The following is a 21,676-nucleotide window of genomic DNA, read 5'->3' on the forward strand; positions in this document are numbered from 1 at the left end:
GATTGGTCAAAAGCGGAAGCGTTCTCGCCCCCTCTCTTGGGTACTGCACATTAAGCATACAGGGAAGACGCCCCCTAACCGGGAACTCCGATTGGCTACAGGTAAGCCACCACCGAGGTCTCGCCCCTTTGCTAAGTAAAGTAAATAAGGCCCTTGGAGAATTTTGGCTACGTTCCACATCAACTACCACGCCACGGGTGGAGCTGTTGTCCAGGGTGGGGCTAGGCAAATATTACCCTATGAGGTAGGGAAACGAGACCGGGCCACGAGTTGAGGATAGGGTATCTCTGCTAGGGGCGTGGCTTGTCGATCTTCGCTTTCCCGCCGACGGTTGGTCACGTGACATGGGCTGAAAGATGGCGTCTCCCACGGACGGTAAGAGCCGGCTTGAAGATTGTTGGCTTGTAGTCTCTTTTATTTGTTTCTCTGGGAACTTTCACTGTGTTCACGCTTACGCCCTTTTCTTGGGCTCCTCTCGTTTCTCTCCCACTTCTGTTCTTTGGGGTATGTCGGATTTTCAGCTAGCAGGATTTTCACAGCGTCTCCGGAGACTGCTGGTTCCAGGTCTCCCCGCTGGGTGTTAGGTGGGTGAAGGCAGCCACCAACCAGAGACACTTTCTGGGAAAAATGACAGGGGCCTCCCGGCCCATCAGTGATACTGACGGCCCAAAAGGACCTGCCAGGGCGGGGGGAGCTTCCTTTCGGACAGGCCCATTGGAATGTTGGTTCTGGTCTCATCTCAGTACAGCTGGAACCAGCCTCCCAAGCCCTAGCTATGACTGATGGCTGACATGAGGTCCGAGGTTCATCCGTGGATCCAGCCGGAAGAGAAACATGCTTGTCTCCTTCTAGTTTAGGACCGTTGCCTTGGCAACAGGAGAAGGAGGACTTGGTTTCCTGACCCTGAGTCCCGAGGGAATGAAAATTATACTTGTTATTGTAGTTTCGCACGCGTCTCAACCCTTAACCCGTTTCTCCTCTGTTATTTCCTTGGCTGAGGGCAGGAACAGTTCTGCTTATATGTGGTCTAAGATGCAGGTCATCTCAGGCGGCAATTAGGTGTTTTTGTTATACTCGGTTCTGCTTTAGTATTTGGTATTTCCTTTCTGTCATAATTCAGTATCTTAGTATATTCGTTGTCAGCATAGTTATTTTGTTAATTTGCCCGGGCCACACCCTGTTATAAATTCCTAGTCTGTTTTATCATAAATTTAATGCCAGCTTTTAGAATGCCTGCAAAGCATTTGGCCTTAAGTTAATATTTATCAAAAAATGAAACTGGCCTTGATATGTGACCTTTAATCAGAGCTACTTGGGAGATTGAGGCAGGAGGATTGTTGCTTCAGGCTTGCCTAGGCTACAGGGGAATGGTAGGCATACTATGTCTCAAATCAAAAGTTGGGCTTTGTTTCTTTTCTAGATAGGGCTTCTCTGGCTGTCCTGGAACTTGCCCTGTAGACCAAGATGGCCTCAAACTCAGAGATCCTCCTACCCCTACCTCCCAAGTGTTGGGATTAAAGGAGCATACCACCAACTCCCAACTTCAAATGAAAGGTTATTTTAAAAAGTGAAGAAGAGGGCCTAGAGAGATGGCTGAGAGGTTAAGATCAGCAACTGTTCTTTCAGATGTCCTGAGTTCAATTCTCAGCAACCACATGGTGGCTCACAGCCATCTATAATGTGATCTGATGTACACTGTATATACATAATAAATAAACAAATCTTTTTTTAAAAAAGTGAGGAAGAGCTGACCTCGGCTGTAATCATTGCACTCAGGGAGACAGAGGCAGGTGGATCTCTGCATTGGAGGTCAGTCTGGTCTACAAATCGAGTCCAGGACAGCCAAGGCTACATAGAGAAACCCTCTCTTGAAAAACCAGAAAAAAAGCCTAGCATGGTGGCACACGCCTTTAATCCTAGCACTCGGGAGGCAGAGGCAGGTGGATTGCTGTGAGTTCGAGGCCAGCCTAGTCTACAAAATGAATCTAGCACAGCCAGAGCTATTACACAGAGAAACCCTGTCTCAAAAATCCAAAATCAAATCAAAACAAAACAAAACAAAAAAACCCTGAGAGATGGCACAGGGCTGGAGAGATGACTCAGTGTTTAAGAACACCTGCTGTTGGGGCTGGAGAGATTGCTTAAAGGTTAAGAGCACTGGCTGCTTTTCCAAAGGTCCTAAGTTCAATTCCCAGCAACCACATGAAGGCTCACAACCATCTATAATGAGTTCTAGTTCCCTCTACTGACCTGCAGGCACACATGCAGGAAGAACACTAAAATAAGTAAATAAATAAAAATAAATAAATAAGTCTTAAAAAAAAAAAAAAAAAAAAAAAAAAGCACCTGCTGCTTTTGCAAAGGACCCAGATTCTATTCCTAGTACCCATCTCACAGCCATCAGCTCTAGTGGATCTGACTTCCATGGGCATCAGGCACACATGTGGTGCACATAACATGCAGACAAAACAGTCATACACCTAAATAAATATAAAAATGAAAAATAAAAAGTGAGGATATAGTTCAGTGGTAGAGAGCTTGCTTATCATAGACAAGGTCCTAGGCTCAGGCTCCAGTACCAAAAAGAATAAATAGATTATGTGCAAAAATAATGTTACCAGATTTTTCTCCTTTCTTCCTTTTCTTTTTTGAGATAGAATCTCACCATGTAGCCTGGGTTGGCTTCAAACTCACCACCCTCCTGCTTTCCTACCTGTGCCTCCACTATGCTGGGATTAAAAGTCTGAGCTATGTCTGACCTCTTAGTTGTTTTGGAAGTTTTAGGTTCATCTGTAACTTTACGTTTTGAGCACATTCACATACCTTAAGAAATTGTGGATGTTCACAACAAAAGAGATTGTTCAGCCTTGGTGGTTTGGCTTTTTGTTGTTATTGTTTTGGTTTTGGTTTTTTGAGACAGAGTTTCTCTGTGTAGCCTTGCCTGTCCTGGACTCACTCCATAGACCAGGCTGGCCTCGAACTCACAGAGATCCACCTGCCTCTGCCTTCCAAGTGCTGGGATTAAAGGCGTGCACCACCATGCCCAGTTCTTGTTTTTTGTTTTTGTTTTTCCCCTAAAACCTCTTTTTCTTACCAGAAAAAAAAAAAAAAAAAGTTAAAAAGGGTAGGGTTTGGGGGTGGGGATGAAGGAAAATAGATTTTTGTTTTTGTTGTTGTTTTTTAAGAATGGGGGTTTATCATGGTGCTTGTGGAGGTCTCCTGGGAACAGGACTTTTAAAAGGCAGTGTTTGCAAGGCTGTGGTGCAAGGCCAATTTTGCTAGATATATGAGGTCTCTGGAACCAAAGAGAACACACAGCTTTTCTTAAAATCAAAGGTGTTCATGCCAAGATGAAACTTAATTCTACTTAGGCAAGAGATATGCTTATGTGTATAAAGTAAAAAAATAAGAGCAGTGACCAGAGTAATCTGAGGAAACATAAATTGGGCCCGTAAAAATGATTGGCAACCATTCTGCAAAGGCCAACAGACAAAGAATTCATGTAATGCTGTACCCACACAAATCTAAACTCATGAAAGGTAAATAATTAAGAAGTTTTTTGTTTTTAAGGAACAGGGGTTCATGATACTGTATTTTCTTGAGATGGAGAGGATTGGGAAGGATGTAGTCGTTTCATAAAAGCAGGGAGGAGGAGCAGAGAGCTCACCTAAGGGAAACAAGTGAGAGGGTTAGCATAGATAACCTTGCTGCAATGTATGCAGGGGCAGAAGATCTTTTCTAGATTTATTTATTTATTATTTGTACAATATTCTGCCTGCATGTGTGCCTGCAGGCCAGAGGAAAGCACCAGATCTCATTATGGATGGTTGTGAGCCACCATGTGGTTGCTGGGAATTGTACTCAGAACTTTTGGAAGAACAGACAGTGCTCTTAACCACTGAGCCATCTCTCCAGCCCCCAGAATTATGATTTTTTTTTTTTTTTAAGCTTAGGGAAAGTGTAGAGCCTGGGGAGAAGACACAGTAGTTGTCTTGCTCTGCAAATACAAGGACCTGAGTTTGAATCTCAAGCATTCACATACAAATCGAGGCATGGTTGCATGTGCTCGTGATGCCAGCATCGTTGGGAGGAGGAGGGACACACAGAAACAGCTGGATCCTGAGAGCTTGCTGGCTCACCAGTCTAGCTAGCTTCTGGTTTCGTGAGAGACTGTCTCAAGACAGTAAACCTGAGAGCGAAGTGAAGACAGTTGGCATCCTTTCTGGCCTTTATAGTCATAACCTGCTCATGCACCCATACAGTGCATGCGTGTATGTGTGTGCGCGCGCGCGCGCACACACACACACACACACACACAAACAGAATATGAAGTGAGAAAATGAGGACAACAGGAGGGAGGTTATGAATTTAAAGGCAGAGTTTGCATGTTTATATGTGTGTGTTTTTGTGTGTGTGTGCACTCAGACATGCATGTGTGTGTACACATGAAGACTTGGTTAACCTTAGATGTAGTTGTCCTGTGTCATCCCCGTCCCCTCCTCCTGCACCCCCAGTTTACTTGTTTTCTGAGACAGGGTTTCATTGTGTAGCTGTGGCTGTCCTAGAACTTACTCTGTAGACCAGGCTGGCCTTGAACTCACAGACCCACCTGCCTTTGCCTTCTGAGTCCTGAGATAAAAGGCATGCACCACCACCACCCAGCTAAGTGTCCTTTTAACAGTCAAAAAGTAGGAAAATCCTAGAGTAGGCTTGCTTGTTGAGTATGAGCCTAAGGCAGAAACTGATGGTACAAGAAGATTGTTTGAGGTGCTTGTCAGAGCAGAAGACAGTGGTCTGCAGTCTTATAGAGATTATCTTTCTTGAGAGCAGTGACACTTAGCTGATTGTACCCAGGGGAAAGGTGAAAAGTAGAAAGAACACAGGTGGATTTGCTGACACTTTTACCCAGGGTTTTGCTGTACCTTCTGGGCTGGCCTGGAACTCTTTAATGTTCCTGTCTTAGTCTGCCAAATGCCGAAATTACAGATATGAGCCATTTTTCTAAACAGTCCTTAGTTTTCTTTTTTAAAAAAATTATGTGTATGGGTATTTTGCTTGCATGTATATCTCTGTACTACATGTGTGCTAACTGGAGTTACAGACAGTTGTGAGCTTCCATGAGGTGCTGAGAATTGAACCTGGGCCCTCTGGAAGAGCAGTCAGTGCTCTTAACCACTGAGCCCTAACTTTCTTAAATACTCTTATTTGATAGAGTGGAAGACTGAGTTTTGGATGAGGAAGAACCAAATTTATTTGTATTACGTCATGCCCCAATAGCATCATTAATTCAGGTTTCTAAACTTCTAATTGAGTGTTTCAGGCTGTGTTCTTTGAGATTGAACTATAATAACATATAAATGAATGTGTTTCTCATCTCATCCTGGTGTTCTAGGGACGGATTTGGAAGCATCTTTGCTAAGTTTTGAGAAACTTGATCGTGCCTCGCCAGATCTTTGGCCGGAACAATGTAAGTTTTTACTTTTCTCGTGTTAGAATTGATGCAGAAGAGTCAGGTCAGCACTCCCTAGGGTGAAATTTTTTTGGTTTTTTTTTTTTTTTTTTTTTTTTTTTTCTTGTTGTTATTGTTGTTGTGTTGTTTTGTTTTGAGACAGGGTTTCTCTGTGTTGCTTTGGCTGTCCAGGATTTGCTTTGTAGCCCAGGCTGGCCTCAAACTTACAAAAATCCACCTGCCTTTGCCTCCCGAGTGCTAGGATTACAGGCATGTGCCACTGCACCCAGTGGCCCTTGGGAGAATTTTGAAGTGTTATCATGTATCTATGATGACTCAAGTTTTCCTTTCATTTCAAAGAGAAGAGGTTGATGTGTAATAAAAATAAGGATTTAGTGGTTTAATTTTTCAGAACATTGGGAGACAAGAAGTAATAAGGAGCTTTTAAACAATTATAATTTTAAAACTCCATCTGTAATAATTTAAGATAATAATTTTGTACAGACTGGTTTGGACTTTTTTATGCTATGTATATCACACAGGAGGTTTTGTTTTTCATAATGATAAAGTCATAGAGCCTACAGCTAAATTTATTTAAGCTAGTAATTTGATAGCTCTTTCCATGTTGATCTTTGTAGGTCTATTTCATTCTTCTGACTATTTTGTAGTGGGTAGGTATAGTCTAGTTTGTATAGTTACACTCTATTTGGACACCTAAGTTAGCTACTTTTTATTTCGCAGGCAGCATATCAATGAGTGCCCTTGCACATATGTCCTGTATGGAGAAGAGAATGGCTGCCCACTTTCTCACTTTTGTCTGTTTGGTTTTGAGACAGGGTTTCTCTGTGTAGCCCTGGCTATCCTGGACACACTCTGTAGACCAGGCTGGCTTCCAGCTCTAGAGATCCTCTTGCCTCTGCATCTCAAGTGCTGGGATTACAGGTGTGGGCCACCACCGCCTAGCTCTTTTTTTTTTTTTTTTTAAGTGTTTCTTTTTCGTTTTTTCGAGACAGGGTTTCTCTGTGTAGCCTTGGCTGTCCTGGACTTGCTTTGTAGACCAGGCTGGCCTCAAACTCACAGCGATCCACCTGCCTCTGTTTCCCGAGTGCTGGGATTAAAGGCGTGCGCTACCGCACCTGGCAAATTTTTAAATTTTTAGTTGTTAATATTTTTTGGTTTTTCGAGATAGCCTTGGCTGTCCTGGACTCACTTTGTAGACCAGGCTGGCCTTGAATTTACAGAGATCCACCTGCCTCTGCCTCTCGAGTGCTGGGATTAAAGATGTGTGCCATCACCACCCAGCTCTTTTAAAAAATTAAATGGTATTTATTTATTGGGCTGAGGGAGGCACCCATATGCCATGATGTACATGTGAAGGTCAGAGGATAGCTTGTAGGCATCAACTCTGTCCTTTTACCATAACCGTGGGAATTCACGATTCTGGTTGTTGGGCTTGCGCCTTTCCTCACTGAGCCCTAGCTCTTTTCTTAATAGAATTGAATGTTATTTCACTTTACAGATGTAATTTTTACTGTTTTGCTTTTCAGTGTAATACTATCTATGAGACGTTTGAGTAAATAATTTGATAAACCAAACAAGACAACTGAAAAGAACATTTGCTTTATTTTTATTATTTAGTTTTTTATTTGGAGCTCCAGGGCATCAAACCCAAGATGTTGGCTAAACAGGGCTAGAGATTTAGACCAATGGTCTAAATCTCGAGCCCTGGAAAGGGAGTTTACATTTTCTGGTGAGAGATAGCTCACTGGTCTGCAGGCCAAATCCTGGTCCTTTAAAGCAGGAGGCATTAGTTTCTCAGAGAAGCTTCTCCTGCCCTGTCATTCTGATTTAGAGTTCTTTTTTTTTTTTTTTTTTGTCTTTCTTTAGCACCTGGTTTATCTGAAATACTTAAAGCAATGCTGTTTATCTGTGCTTTGTCCTCTTTCCAGATTGTAAGCTCCTTGAAGGCAAGACCAGTATTTAAGGTTTTGGTTTGTTTGTTTGCTTTTGTTTTTGTTTTTGATTTTTTGGTTTTCTTTTTGTTTTTTATTTTTTTGAGACAGGGTTTCTCTGTGTAATAGAGCCCTGTCTGTCCTGGACTCCCTCTGCAGACCAGGCTGACCTCAAATTCACATAAACTCTTTGCCACTAGGTTGGTGTGGTATCACCATCCCCTCCCCCCAACAAGACTTTGTTTTTTATTATTTAAATACTCTGTGACTGAACACAAATGTTTTTTGCATGAATAACATTTTTTTTCTTTTCTAGTACCAGGTGTTGCTGAATTTGCAGCTTCTTTCAAAAGTGTAAGTAATAGCTGTGTCTATGGAAGTTTATCCAGAAGTTGCCTTTTGTTACAAAGTGCAAATCTTTATATTCCAGACTAGTGCTGTAATTTTCTAATTATTTTTTGACTGTAGACCTTTAACTATGTTTGAAGTGTCATACTCTTTACTGCTGATAATCCCTTCTTCTGTCAAAATGCTTTGTTTTGACACTCAGACCCTGGTCTGTTCGTCTTTTCTCAGGTGAAAGGGTTTATGGTTAACCCATTGAAATACTTGATATAACATTGTTCATTTTACCCCAACTATAATTTTGAAACTTCCTTTTCTTATTAATGTGGGAGTGGATTCTCTCTTTTTAGCATGTATCTCCTGGAGTTTTAATTCAGGTCATGAGGTTTGGCTGCACGCTCCCTTACCTGTTGAGCCTTCACTTTGGCCCAAGGTTCTAGAATTGAGTTTGTTTTATTCCTTAGCTCTGGTTTTTCGAGACAGGGTTTCTCTGTGTAGCCTTGGCTGTCCTGGACTCGCTCTGTAGACCAGGCTGGCCTTGAACTCACAGTGATCTGCCTGCCTCTGCCTCCCAAGTGCTGGGATTAAAGGCGTGCACCACCATGCCTGGCTAGCTGTTCTTTTTAGTAGTCCCTCTTAATGGGCAGGATTTGACTTTTGCACAGGGGTGAGCAGGGAGATGACCTCACTTGTGTAGCTGTCTCAGTCATTGTTTCACTGTGAAGAGACACCTTGACCAAGGCAACTTATAAAAGAAAGCATTTAATTGGGGGGTTGCCTATCATTCCAGTGGTCATCAAGCGGTGGGGAACATGGTGTCAGGCAGGTAGGCGTGGCACTGTAGCAGTAGTTTAGAGCTTACATCTTATCCACAAGCAGCAAGCAGATGTAGAGTGAGACCTGGTGTGGGCTTTTGAAACCTCAGAGCCCACCCCACTGACACATCTCCTCCAACAAGCCACACTTCCCAGTCCTTCCCAAACAGTCCTACCAACTGGGGACTAAGTTTTCACGTATATATGCTTATAGGGATATTCCCATCAAACCACCACAGGAACCCAGGCTGACCGTGGTTGTCCTTTTACCTCAGTCTTTGCTCAGACTGCAGTTTATCTCACTGTGTTCTTTAATATTTCTTAGAGCTATTTAGGTAATTCTTACATGCAACTAGATTTGAAAGCTATAGCTCTTAAAAATGGGCTTTCAAATTTTTAAGTTTATTTATAGAAATGAGAACATATCTAAAATGCTGAAAATTTTCAAAAACTTTCTACAATACAATTATGAAATCTGGCTGGTGAGGTAGCTGAGCAGGTAAACACAATTATCGTCAAGCCTGATAACCCAAGTTCATTCTCTGGGATCTGCATGATTAAAGGCAAGAACTAACTCCCACAGGTTGTCCTCTGACCTCCACATACCTGATTACGGCACATACATGCTCTATTTACACCCCCCACCCCCCGTCACACAAATAAATAAATGAAAAAAAATTTAATGATGAAATCTCAAGTGATGACCATTTTATTCTTTTCCCACTTGAGTTGAGGTTTCTCTTATCTATCTATCCATCCGTCCATCCATCCATCCATCCATCCATCCGTCTGTTTATTTCAAGACAGGGTTTCTCTGTAGCCTTGGCTGTCCTGGGCTCATTTTGTGTATCAGGCTTGCTTTGAACTTACAGAAAGTCACCTGCAAGTGCTGGGATTACAGGTGTGTGTCTCTACACCTATTGAAGTTTTTCTTTTCTTTTTTTTTTTTAATATTTTTATTTAATTTTTAATTTATGTGTGTTGGTGTGAGGGTGTCAGATCTTGGAGTTACAGACAGTTATGAGCTGCCAGGTGGGTGCTGGGAATTGAACCCGGGTCCTTTGGAAGAGCAGGCAGTGCTCTTAACCACTGAGCCATCTCTCCAGCCCCCCCCCCTTTTTTTAAAATATTTTTATTTAAGTTTTTCTTATTTTTTATTCCTTCTGTCAGAAACTGTTACTGATTATTGTTTCAAACAGTTCAATCGGTGTGTTTCATTAAAATGGAATTTTAAATAATTTCTTTACTGAACTAACTACATCAAAATTAGTCCAAAACTACCTTTCTGAGACCAACTTTATAATTGAGCAACAGCATTTTGTAAAATGACTTTTTGAAATGAAATCTTAACCTTGAAGCCTGTTTTTTAAATTTTATTTATTTACTTATTTCATGTATGTGGGTATTTTTCCTGTATGTATGTCTCTGTACTATATTTGTGCCTAGTGCACAAGATGACGAAAAGAGGACATCAGATCCCTTGTGACTGAGGTTACAGATGGTTGTGGGTGCCGAGAATCAGACTTGGGACCTCTGGAAGGACTGTCAGGCTTCTTGCCCAATGAGCCGTCACCCCAGCTGCAAACCTAGGTTTTTGAGCTTGCAGTTTGCTAGGATTTTCAAGTAATGTGAAGGCTTGTGACAAACTATATTCTCATAAGGAAGCTGTGCCTGAATGGCTGTGTTCTTATCTCTGACAGCCCATCACTAGCTCTCCACCCACGTGGATGGCTGAGATAGAACGCGACGACATCGACATGTTGAAAGGTATGTGAAGCTGGAGTCTACTGTCTTCGTTGTTTGCTTTGGCTTGGCTTGATTTGGCTTGGTTTGGTTTTTTGAGATAGGGTTTCTCTGTGTATCCTTGGCTGTCCTGGAACTCACTCTCTAGACCAAGCTGGCCTTGAACTCACAGCGATCCGCCTGCCTCTGCCTCCCGAGTGCTGGGATTAAAGGTGTGCGCCACCACACCTGGCTTTGTTTTTGTTTTTAATTGTGTCTCATTCTTTGCTCAGTTTGGTGTCTTGAGCTTTTGTGCCCAACTAATCCTCTTGTCTTGGCTCCTGAGTATCTGGGACTGTGAGAGGCCACTAAGCCCGGCTTTTCTTCTAACTCTTACGTTTTCATTTTTACATATACATTTATATTATTACACATATATACAATAGATTACCTATAGCAAGAAGAACCATGACACAATCAGGAGTTATATAAATGTTACATTCTTAGTGTTTTGGCTGTTTGTATTTGACAGCCTTGAAGAAGACATCTTTCCTATCTCGGTGCATCTAAATTTCTGAATGTAAATCAATCTCCATCACATATTGTCATTATCAACTTAGAACACCTATCTAGACCTAGAAACATCTTAACGCCTAAACAATTAAGTTTCATTGTAAAACTAAGCTACCTGGTCTTCAACTCCATCAGAGACTTGAGAAGGAGTAAACTTGATTACCTGAGTATGCTGGGAGTGCAGGTTAGTAGCTTTCCAAATGAGAAGATGACAGAGACAGTTTTCTAACCTGAATAGTCACCCCAAACTCTATAATGCTGGAGCGTCTTCTTCTGGCCCAATATACCTGATAGACATATTTGTGAGGCAGGAACTAATGAGGACTTACTTACCCTGTCTTGGCAAAGTTTGGCCGTTTCTTTAGGCAGAATTTTGTCTGTGGTAGAAATGAGGACCTGTTGGCCAGTGGCTAGTTTGCCACATTGGAAGCCATCTCCATGAGGAGGTTCTTTGTGCTCATCATCCTCTTTGAGGTAGGCTGGGTGTTGTCAGGAGTTAACCTGTCTCATTGTCAATGAATCTTTAAAGTAATAAAACATTTTTAAAATGCCATATTCTGCATGTCTCTGGGGTAAGTTTATAAAATTTTAATTCTGATTTTTTTTTTTTTTAAACTGAGACAGGGTTTCTTTTGTAGTCCTGGCTGTCCCTGTCCTGGACTCCCTTTGTAGACCTGGCTGGCCTTGAACTCACAGAGTTCTGCCTGCCTTTACCTCCCAAGTGCTGGAATTAAAGGTGCGCACCACCACACCCAGCTTAAATTCTGATCTTTTAAAGTCTAGACTCCACTATAATAGAAGTGCCTGAGATTTAAAGCCATATGTTGTCCTTAGTACTATTAAATAACAGCCCCTTCGTGCAATGGTTCTCAACCTGTGGGTTGAGACCCCTTTGGGAGTTGAACTACTCTTTCACAGGGGTCAAATATCAGATATACTGCACATCAGATGTTTATATTACAATTCATAACAGCAAAATTACAGTTATGAAGTAGCAATGAAAATAATTTTATGGTTGGGGATCACCACAACATGAGGGGTTGCAGCATTAGGAAGGTTGAAAACTATTGCCTTAGTGGGTTAAGACTCATCTTTTATTTCTTTTTTTTCAATTTCTTTCATCAAGAATTCTATGAGCAATGAATATTGCTGTTTTGATAAATGATGTGGAGTTCAATCTTAATGGAAATTAAAAAATTTTTAAATAATTAATTTTATGATTTTTCTCTTAAAAAAAAACAGTCTTAAGCTAGGTGTGGTGGCACATGCCTTTGATCTCAGCACTCAAGAGACAGAGGGCAAGCAGATCTCTGTGAGTTCAAGGCTAGCCTGGTCTACAAAGAGAGTCCAGGACAGCCAAGGCTACATAGAGAAACCCTGTCTCAAAAAACAACAACAAAAATCAAACAAATAAATAAAAATCACTCTTCCACTGTTAAGAATCATGATAGTCGGGCTGGAGACATGGCTCAGAGGTTAAGAGCACTGTCTGCTCTTCCAAAGGTCCTGAGTTCAATTCCCAGCAACCATGTGGTGGCTTATAACCATCTATAATGAGATCTGGTGCCCTCTTCTGGCCTGCTGACTCAAATGCAGTCCAAATACTGTATAAATAATAAATAAATCTTAAAAAAAAAAGAATCATGATGGCGGTAAAGTAATAGACTGAAATTAAGGTAAAAGTCAGAGATTCTTGAGCTGTTTAAGCAGCTGAGCCAGTCAAGAAAGTTGCACATGCAGGATGCAGGTAAGACTGCAGAACGGTAGCTGGAAGGCCAGAGCTCTATGTGGTTTCAGTAGTTCATTGTCTGCATGTTTAAATGCAGTTTAAACAAAGAAATAGGTGCTAGATAAATGAAAATCTGGGGAGTAATTGCCCTTCATTTTAAGTAGCTAAAATCTGGGAAGTAAGTATAATTAATTGTAAATAAAATAAGCAAAGCTTGAATTTGAAGGGAAAGTTTGGGTTTATAGTAGTTTTTGTTTTCTCCAGTTGGGGACATGGTGAACAGTATTTTCTTGCTGTTTTTTGCTACTATGTATGGTTGAAGTCGTGGGTCTTATAAATGGAGATATGTTTTACATGGCCAAGATGTGTCTGCAAGGTTTTATCAGTGAAGTGACTTATCATAGTGTAAGGCTGCGCATTTTAGTGTTGTGTTCATTTTGTGTGATGGGCAAAAGTGAATGCTGTAAACAGATCCCTGGACTGAAGCACTTGAGCAGGGGAGATGACTCAGCTATGGGGGCACTTGCCACCAAGCCGCACAACCTGAGTCTGCTCCCTCAAGCCCACAGGGTAAAGGGAGAAGATTGACTCCTTCAGCTTGTTTTCTGACACACATGTAATATGCACATACACACCCTAATACATTTAAAAATAAATGTAAAAAATCCACTTAAGCTGGCCGTGGTGGCCCACACCTTTAATCCCAGCACTCGGGAGGCAGAGGCAGGGAGATCACTGTGAGTTCGAGGCCAGCCTGGTTTACAAAGTGAGTCCAGGACAGTCAAGGCTACACAGAGAAACCCTGTCTCGAAAAACTAAAAAAATTAAAAGTAAAAAATTTAAAAATCCACTTAAGTTGTTAAGTATAATGCTGAGGTGTCTTTGCAGTGACAGAAATCCTCACTTTTTTGCTGAAGGGAATGTAAAATCAGAGAAGAAATACTGTTCTGTCTTGTATATTCAGTAAGGGATTTAAGCTTGAAATCCTCCCCATTCTCTGTGCTGGCCATCAGGTCCCAGGCTTCCTGCGTGCTTGGCCAGTTGTTCTGACATTCAGCTGTACCCCAGCCCAGCCTGAGATAGTTTATTACAAGACCGGCAGTCCAAGTCACTTGTTCCTGGAGACCAGTGGAGAGAAGTGATATTGAAATAAAGCTTTCTTTTCAGAGCTGGGGAGCCTCACCACGGCTAATCTGATGGAGAAGGTACGAGGCCTGCAGAACCTGGCCTATCAGCTGGGGCTGGATGAGTGTGAGTACCCAACTAATTTTATACAGGGTTACATGTGTACATTCCATTATGAGTTCTAGTTATAACTCATGAAAATATAATTTTCCTTTTACTAAGGCAAAAACAAGCCATCTGAAGGTAAGAATTTGGTGTAACTTTGTACCTTTTATGACAGAATGTGCTAGAATATTGACTGGACTTAATAGATAAAAATTCTTTGTGCAATACACATCTTTTGCTTATAAGTGATAGGACGTCAACTAAAACTCACTCAATCTAAAGCAAGACTTCATCAGTTCACTTTACTTTGTTAAAAATCCAGGGGAACAAATAGATCTGTGAGTCTTAATGATGCTATTGAGGTGTATTCTTATTTTCGCTGCTGTCTGTCTAGGCTCACTTTACACATGCCACTAGTCTTAGAGTCTTGCTGTTGCCAGGTAGCATTTTCTCAGCACTAGGGATGGTGAGCAAGAAGAGATGCAGTTAGTGATTTTGAATCTCATGTCCTTCTGGGTGTGCCAAAAGAAAGTTGCTGGAAGAGACTTTTGTGTTTGAGCCAGTCCTTTGGTGGAAGCCGTGGAGGTTCACGTTAAACTGTACACTTTCCATATCTGTGTATCTTTGGTGGTGGGTAGGAGCAAGTGTTTTTAAATTCTTAATTAATATTTATTTCATTGTGCACACATTTGTGCAGCAGTCAGAGAACAACTTGGGAGCGCCGATTCTCTCTCCAGCTTGTGATTCCAGGGAGCTGAAGTCAGGCTATTGGGATCAGCAGTGTGTTCCCTTACCCACTGAGCCATCTTTACTGCCAACTGTTTGTTTTTCTAAGAACAGGAGATGTTGGGACTGGAGTTAGTTGTAGTGAATAATTCAGTCATCCTAATCACTGAGATTTTTACTTTTTTAGTTGAGGTAAGAAAATACTTTTAAGCTAGAAATGGACATGATTACATTGATATTATATTGGACTTCTTGGATACCGTCTCTTTTGTTTTAGTGTGTAGTGTATTTGCATAAAAACATGTTTTTTTGTTCTCTTAGATTATTCATCTACTCTAGGGGTTGTCTTTCATTTGACACCTTAATCTGGTGTTTCGATGTCTCAGTATTCTTTCCTACATTAATTGAAAGGATGACATGTGTGAAAAATAAGCAGTAGGAACTGATAAATCCCTGTGGACCAGTGATACTGTTTTCATGCAAATATCTGCCCTGGTAAAGATGATGAGATGAAAAAAATGCAAAATATATTTAGCTTCAAACCATGATTGTCATTTTGCAGTATTGTTAAATGACAGTATAGGAATAACAAGAACTCTACTGCTGACGCTACCTACATTGCACCTTTTGGAAGGTGAGCCTTGCTTTACCCTTTGATTTGGTACATGCTTGTATGTCAGATAACCCTTTTGGTATACAGATTATAAAACACAAAAACATCCTTTTATAGATTTTTAAGGTACTTTTTCCATTCTTGGGAGATTTGTTATGTTTGTTTTAGTTCTTGGATTAAATGTAACTTTTCAAAATGAAAGTTTTTTGAGGCTGTCTTTGTAGTCTACGGATCAGCTGATATAATAGCAAGTTTGCAGGTGTACCGTTTGCTGGAGGATGAAGGAATGGTTGGTCAGTTATCGTTGCCCTTGGATGCCTAGTGAAGCCTTCAAGCTGAAAGGATGACAGCTTCCGAAAACCTCTAGTTTTACCTAATTGGTATTGTAGTGATGGGAAGGAATGTTTGAAGAGCCTGTGATTATTTTCTTCTCATATAGTAGATGGTTACATAGTACGTATAACACAAAGTGTGGTAATTGTTTGGCTGTATCTACTTGTATCTGCCTCATCATCATTATGTAGTTTGACTTAGTCCTGTAAATTTCAGCAGTAGGGTGTTGCCTTTATTTTTAACACCCATTTAATTGCTGTGAATCCTGCTACTGATTCTCTGCAATTTTTACCCTTTTCTGATTTTTTTCTTGTTTCTGAAGGTTATAAGGCTTTTAGTAATAATACAGTAATGTTTAATTATTATAACACAATACAGTAGTGTAACAATAAGTAATAACTTGTTGGTTAGTTTGGAAATAATTCAAAATGGGTTATAAAAATTTGGAAAACTGAGGACATCTCTTTGTAGCTAAAGCTAAACTGGGACTCTGATGCATTTGGGTTGTTGTTGTTGTAAGAGCTTTATTAAGCTGTAGTTCATATTGCCTGTAATTCACGTATTTGTACTGAACAAGTCTGTCTGCAACACAGTCAATTCCAGGATAGTTTCATCACCGCCCTAAACCCTGCGCCCGTTTGCCCTACTCCTCATTTCTCCTCAAGCTCATAGGGGCTCAGCCACTACTAAGCTGTTTTACATCAGTATGGATGTGCCTGGTTTGGAATCATGTGATATGTAGTGTTCTGTGACCGCAGTCTTGTTTTATTTCTTTCTCCTTTTCTCTCTTTTTTTTTTTTTAATTTACTTATTTATTTATTATGTATACAGTGTTCTGCCTGCATGTACACCTGCATGCCAGAAGAAGGCACCAGATCTCATTACAGATGGCTGTGAGCCACCATGTGGTTGCTGGGAATTGAACTCAGGACCTTTGGAAGAGCAGGCAGCGCTCTTAACCACTGAGCCATCTCTCCAGCCCGCTTTTCTCTTTCTTTTTCATTGTTTCTAATTCAAAGTGCTGGGTTTCAGACTCAGAGCCTGTACATTGCTAGGCAAGTGTTCTACTGCTTAATTACATAGACCTCTCCAGCCCTGAATTCCTATGCCTACATAGTGTTTTCATTGCTCATCTGTGTTATAGCATCTATCAATCCCTTTTGTATGGCTTTGGATCAAGGGGCATTTGATTGTTACTACTATTTGACTGGATGAACAATGCTGCTATGACCAATCATTATGTAAGTTTTAGTGTAGACATTCCCGTTTTGTTTTGATTTTTCAAGACAGGGTTTCTCCATGCAGTCCTGGCTGTCCTGGACTCTCTTTGTAGACCAAGCTGGCCTCAAACTCACAGAGATCCACCTGCCTCTGCCTCCCCAAGTTCTGTGATCATAGATTGTGCCACTGTGCCCGAATAGACATGCATTTTTATTCTCTTGTGTTTATACACAAATACAGTGGTAGCACTGTATTTGACTTTTTGAGGAATTGTCAGACTGTTTTCCAAGCTGGCTGAACCATTTTATACTTCACCAGCAGTAAAGGAGTTTATGCTAATACTCATTATTTCATTATTGTCCTTTAAAAATGGTTACATCTATCCTTGCAGTATAAGGTTCATGTGGTTGGGGTTTGCATTTGCCAAATGATGATGCATGTGTAACATGTTTTCATGCTTACTAGTCAGTTGTACATGCTTAGGCATGCTTAAAATTGTCTGTGTGCAAATTTATCATTTGATAATGGAGAAGACTTTGTTTCTTCCTTTCTGACCTAGATATTTTTTTATTTCATTTTCTTGCCTTAGTTAGAAATGTCACTGCAGTGGTAGACAGAAGCAGTAAGAGTAGATGTCCTTTTTTCCTCACTGATCTAGGGCAGAACGCATCTAGTACTGTGGTGTTTTCATAGATACTCTTTAATGGAAATAAAATTACATTGACTGTATTACCTCTTTAGAAAAATTTAAAGAACTTAGCTTATTTGAATAAAAATGGTTCTTTCTGTTCCTTTTTTAATCTAATCATGCATGTTCATTTAGCAGTTTGAGTAAGATTGTTATTTGGCTAGATTCTTTTTTTTAGACAGAGTTTCTTTGTGTAGCCTTGGCTGTTCTGGACTTTGTAGACTAGGCTGGCCTCAAACTCACAGCAATCCACCTGCCTCTGCCTCCCGAGTGCTGGGATTAAAGGCATGCGCCACCATGCCAGGCTTGATTCTTAGGATTTTTTAAAGCAACATTTCTGTGTAAAAAGCAATAATTGACATTCTCTATTCAAACTCTGTGAAAGATTATTTCATTTTTAATTGCATATGCATGTTTGTGAGTGCCCAAGGTAGGCTAACGGCATCTGATGCCCCAACTGCTGTTACAGGTCATTGTGAGTTACCTTCTGTGGATGCTGGGAACCAAACTCAGATCCTATACAAGAACGGAATGAATTCTTTACTGCTGAGTTCTCTCACCTGCCCACATTTAAACTTGTTACTTCACTCAATTAATTACGTTGTTGAAGTCTGTACCAATACATGGTATAAAGTGGTTGCACCAAAGAAAACACAATGCTTCCAAACATTTCTGTTAGTGCCCTGTAAGCATATGCTTTTGAAAAGTAGCTAATTAAGAAATTATTTTCCTTCCACATTTTTTGTTTATGGGAAATAATGTTGATGTATAGCCCAGGCTGGCTTCGAACTCAGGGCAATCTTCCTACTTCCTCTTCTCAGGTATTGGGATTAGAGGCATGGACCATGATGTCTAGCTCTAAGAATAGTTTGCTCTGTTGAGTTCTAATTTTAGTCTATGATTGAAGGAGAGAATTACTGTGTCTCTACACCTTCTGTCAGAGGTCTAGGGAAGGAGGAGGGAAAAAGGGAGGTACAGGTGAGGGGATAACAATCAGGATGTAATCTAAATAAATTATAAAAAAATTTTAAAAAGATTATTTGTCTGGATTTTATGACAGCCTATTCAGCACTACCTCTGTGTCTGTAACAAATTAGCAAATTTCTCTCCTTCTGTGTACAACCTCTAGATGGCAGCATAAGTCTTACAGTACTTCTGATTGTAGCCATTCTGCTACATTCTGATGTGGGTAAAAGCAATTTTTGTAGTTTTACCGGACTGTTTGCCTAACTTTTTCGCTTTATCTTTTTCTTTTCTATATTTTTTCATTGCTTCATCTTATTTGTAAAGCTCATTTTCTTTTTGAAGCAATGCATAATTTTGATGCTAAGAGCCCTTTAGTTTCTTTATTGTCCACAGTAGTGTTTTGCATTTCGTTATGGGGGTTGGATTTTTAATATTCCAAAAGTGATTGTTACTTCAGTAGCTCCCACACTTGGACATAAGATTCTCAGAATGGGTTTGGCTCTCTAACCCGAGCTATTTCCCTTACGGCAGTTTTTCTCATTCTTTGACTCTGGTGTGTTATCATGCAACATCAGGCAATGGCATATTAAATGAAAACAGGATTTTTATCTAAAACTGATAGAATAAACGTGGGCTAGTAGCCCTTTAAGAAAGATTAACTTAGGGGGCTGGAGAGATGGCTCAACGGTTAACAGCAGTGGCAGCTCTTCCAGACGTCCTCAGTTCAATTCCCGGCAACCACATAGTGGCTCACAACCATTTATAATGTGATATAATGCCCTCTTCTGGCATACAGGTGTACATGCAAATAGAGCACTCATGTACAATAAATAAATAGATTAACTTATTTTAAAATAACGCCTTTAATCCCAGCACTCGGGAGGCAGAGGCAGGTGGATCGCTGTGAGTTCGAGGCCAGCCTGGTCTACAAAGGGAGTCCAGGACAGCCAAGGCTAACATAGAGAAACTGTCTCGGAAAAATAAAATAAAATAAAATAAAGTTTTCAAACATTAGGTCATTTTGAATGATCAGATAAGAAAAGAAAGAAAAAAAAATGTGCCCTGTTCAGCAGCTATTTATCTACTTCTCACAAGGCTCTATATGTGATATGAAGTTAAGTAAATACAATTATTGAATGTACACATTAAAATCTATGAGGAAAGGGAGAGATGATAAGTAAGTAATTCTTAATAGACCGCAGAGAGATACGCTCTTTAAAAATACAAAGTGGCTGGGTATGGTGCACACACTTGTAGTCCCAGCACTCTGGGAGGCAGAGGCAAGCAGATCTCTGTGAGTTCGAAGCCAGCCTGGTCTACAAAGCTAGTCCAGGACACCCAAGGCCAAAGAGAGAAACACTATCTCAAAAATAAATAAATAAATAAGCTGCTACAGAAGAGCAGATAAGCTTCATTTTATATGTCAATATGAATTAATCAGTAAGGCCTGTCTAGAACCACTAAATTGAGAAGGATTCTATTTTCACCAAAGTCAGCTACTCAGTTACTGATGTCTGCCCTAGACAAGGGAAAGAGCATGGTACCAATTTTTGAAACATTAAAAATAACAGACTTACTGGGTGGTGATGGCCCACACCTTTACAGAACTCTGAATTTTAGGCCAGCTTGGTCCAGGACAGCCAGGGCTACACAGCGAAGCTGTTTTGGTGGGGGGTGGGGAGAAGACTTGTGGAGATGGCACAGTGGCTAAGAGCACTCATTGAATAAGCATCCCCAGCTGCGACATAAAAGGCCAGGCTACACAGAGAAAGATCAGGCTCAGCCACAAGTGTCTGTGACACCACTCTACAGTGGTAGAAACAGGAGAATATAGAGAATTCTTTGTACCCTCAATGGCCAGCTTCGTAATCAGTGAATACTGTGTCAAGAGAATAAGGTGGAGAGTGACAGAAGAGGACACCCAAAGTTTTCCCTTGCCTCTGCATGTGCACCTGTAGGTGGACACACAGACACACACACAGACACACACACCACCACCACCACCACCAACAACAACAGCAACAACATGAAGGAGAGAGAAACCTGTTTTCATTACAATTCCAAGTGTGGGATCGGAACGGTCTTGTGAGAGAACAGGTGAGGTTAATCTATTATAAGACCGACCACCTCATGCAGGAGCTTGATTGTTGCCAGCTGAAAAGATCCCGTGAACAGACTCTGGGAGGAGATATATAAATGAGCCAAAACTGGAGGCAGGGCCTTTTGGAGACTCAGGGTAGTTTGGGCTGTTCATTGCTCCACTTTGAGATGCTCCTAGACAGAACCGCTCGAGCGAAGGCTTCAGGGCTCTGGCTTCTGCTGAGGTTCTGGGTTCTGGTTACTCCAGGTTCCAGCAGAAGAAATCCTGCTGATTACGCCAGGAGAATCGTTCCTCGGAACTGATATCCTTATGGTTTTGCTATTGTGTTCCTTAATCCTCGTTTCCTATTGTTTTGGTTAATCAGGTTATAAGTGACGTATGCTCAGCTAATAAGTTCATAATAAAATATATTGGTTAAGGAAATTGAGTCTACAACAACAAGAGTGAAAATGAGCTTTAAAGAGCGTGTAGCGGGGTTGGAGAGATGGCTCAGGTCAAGAGCACTGTGAGTCCTGAGTTCAAATCCCAGCAACCACATGGTGGCTCACAACCATCTATAATGAGATTTGGTATCTTCTGGCCAACAGCATACATGTGGGCAGAACACTGTATAAATAATAAATAAATCTTAAAAAAAAAAAAAGAACATGTAGCATCTTCATGGGTGGAAGTGGGAAGGAAACATATTCCGGGTGATTTGACTATTAGGAGTTAAGTCAAATTTGGAAGCAGCAGCTGTGTTCCAGAAAATAGTATGCGTGATGGAAGCTAGTCCCCGAGGACCCCAGGTGATGTTAGGACCCATAAGAACTAGGGCTGGGAGGGTTAGACTGAGGACGACCTTGAAATCCGGAGGGCGAAGAGTAAGTGCTCTGTAAAAGGGATTATAGTGGTTAGGATGCTAGCTATATATTTATTATAGATGGCTGTAGAGATACTTGATTAAAACAACTCAGCTACATATTTTTAATTATAAAAACAGGAAAGCAAAAGATAACGACCATAGCTCTATCACTAAGCGGTAACTGCTGTAACATTTGATGTTTCTTGGCTTCTTTTATTGCCTTTGTACGTGGATTTGAATATTTGTGTTTATGCTCGTACCCATAATGATACACAGAGATGCCTTCCTAGGTTTTTGTTTGCATCTTTGTTTTGTTTTGGTTTTGATTTTTTGAGACAGGGTTTCTTTGTGTAGCCCTGGCTGTTCTGA

General features: G+C 40.8%; 1 protein-coding gene across 3 annotated transcripts in view; it reads left to right on the plus strand.

Moving 5' to 3' along the window:
* The first annotated feature begins 27 nt into the window (after positions 1-27).
* The window catches only part of Lin52 (lin-52 DREAM MuvB core complex component), a 92,753-nt gene continuing 71,104 nt past the window's right edge, over positions 28-21,676 (plus strand). Inside the window, exons 1-6 of one of the 3 annotated variants that reach the window (XM_051149186.1) lie at positions 28-101; positions 295-375; positions 5,393-5,467; positions 7,718-7,755; positions 10,262-10,328; positions 13,753-13,836. In XM_051149186.1, the coding sequence (XP_051005143.1) occupies positions 357-375; positions 5,393-5,467; positions 7,718-7,755; positions 10,262-10,328; positions 13,753-13,836 (283 nt within the window). In that variant the 5' untranslated portion in view covers positions 28-101; positions 295-356. Of the gene's footprint in view, positions 102-159; positions 376-5,392; positions 5,468-7,717; positions 7,756-10,261; positions 10,329-13,752; positions 13,837-13,932; positions 15,324-21,676 lie in introns of those variants that run through there. The other 2 variants (XM_051149205.1, XM_051149196.1) reach the window with 2 other exon arrangements.

Source organism: Acomys russatus, chromosome 1 (genome assembly GCF_903995435.1).
Source record: "Acomys russatus chromosome 1, mAcoRus1.1, whole genome shotgun sequence".
Taxonomy (NCBI): domain Eukaryota; kingdom Metazoa; phylum Chordata; class Mammalia; order Rodentia; family Muridae; genus Acomys; species Acomys russatus.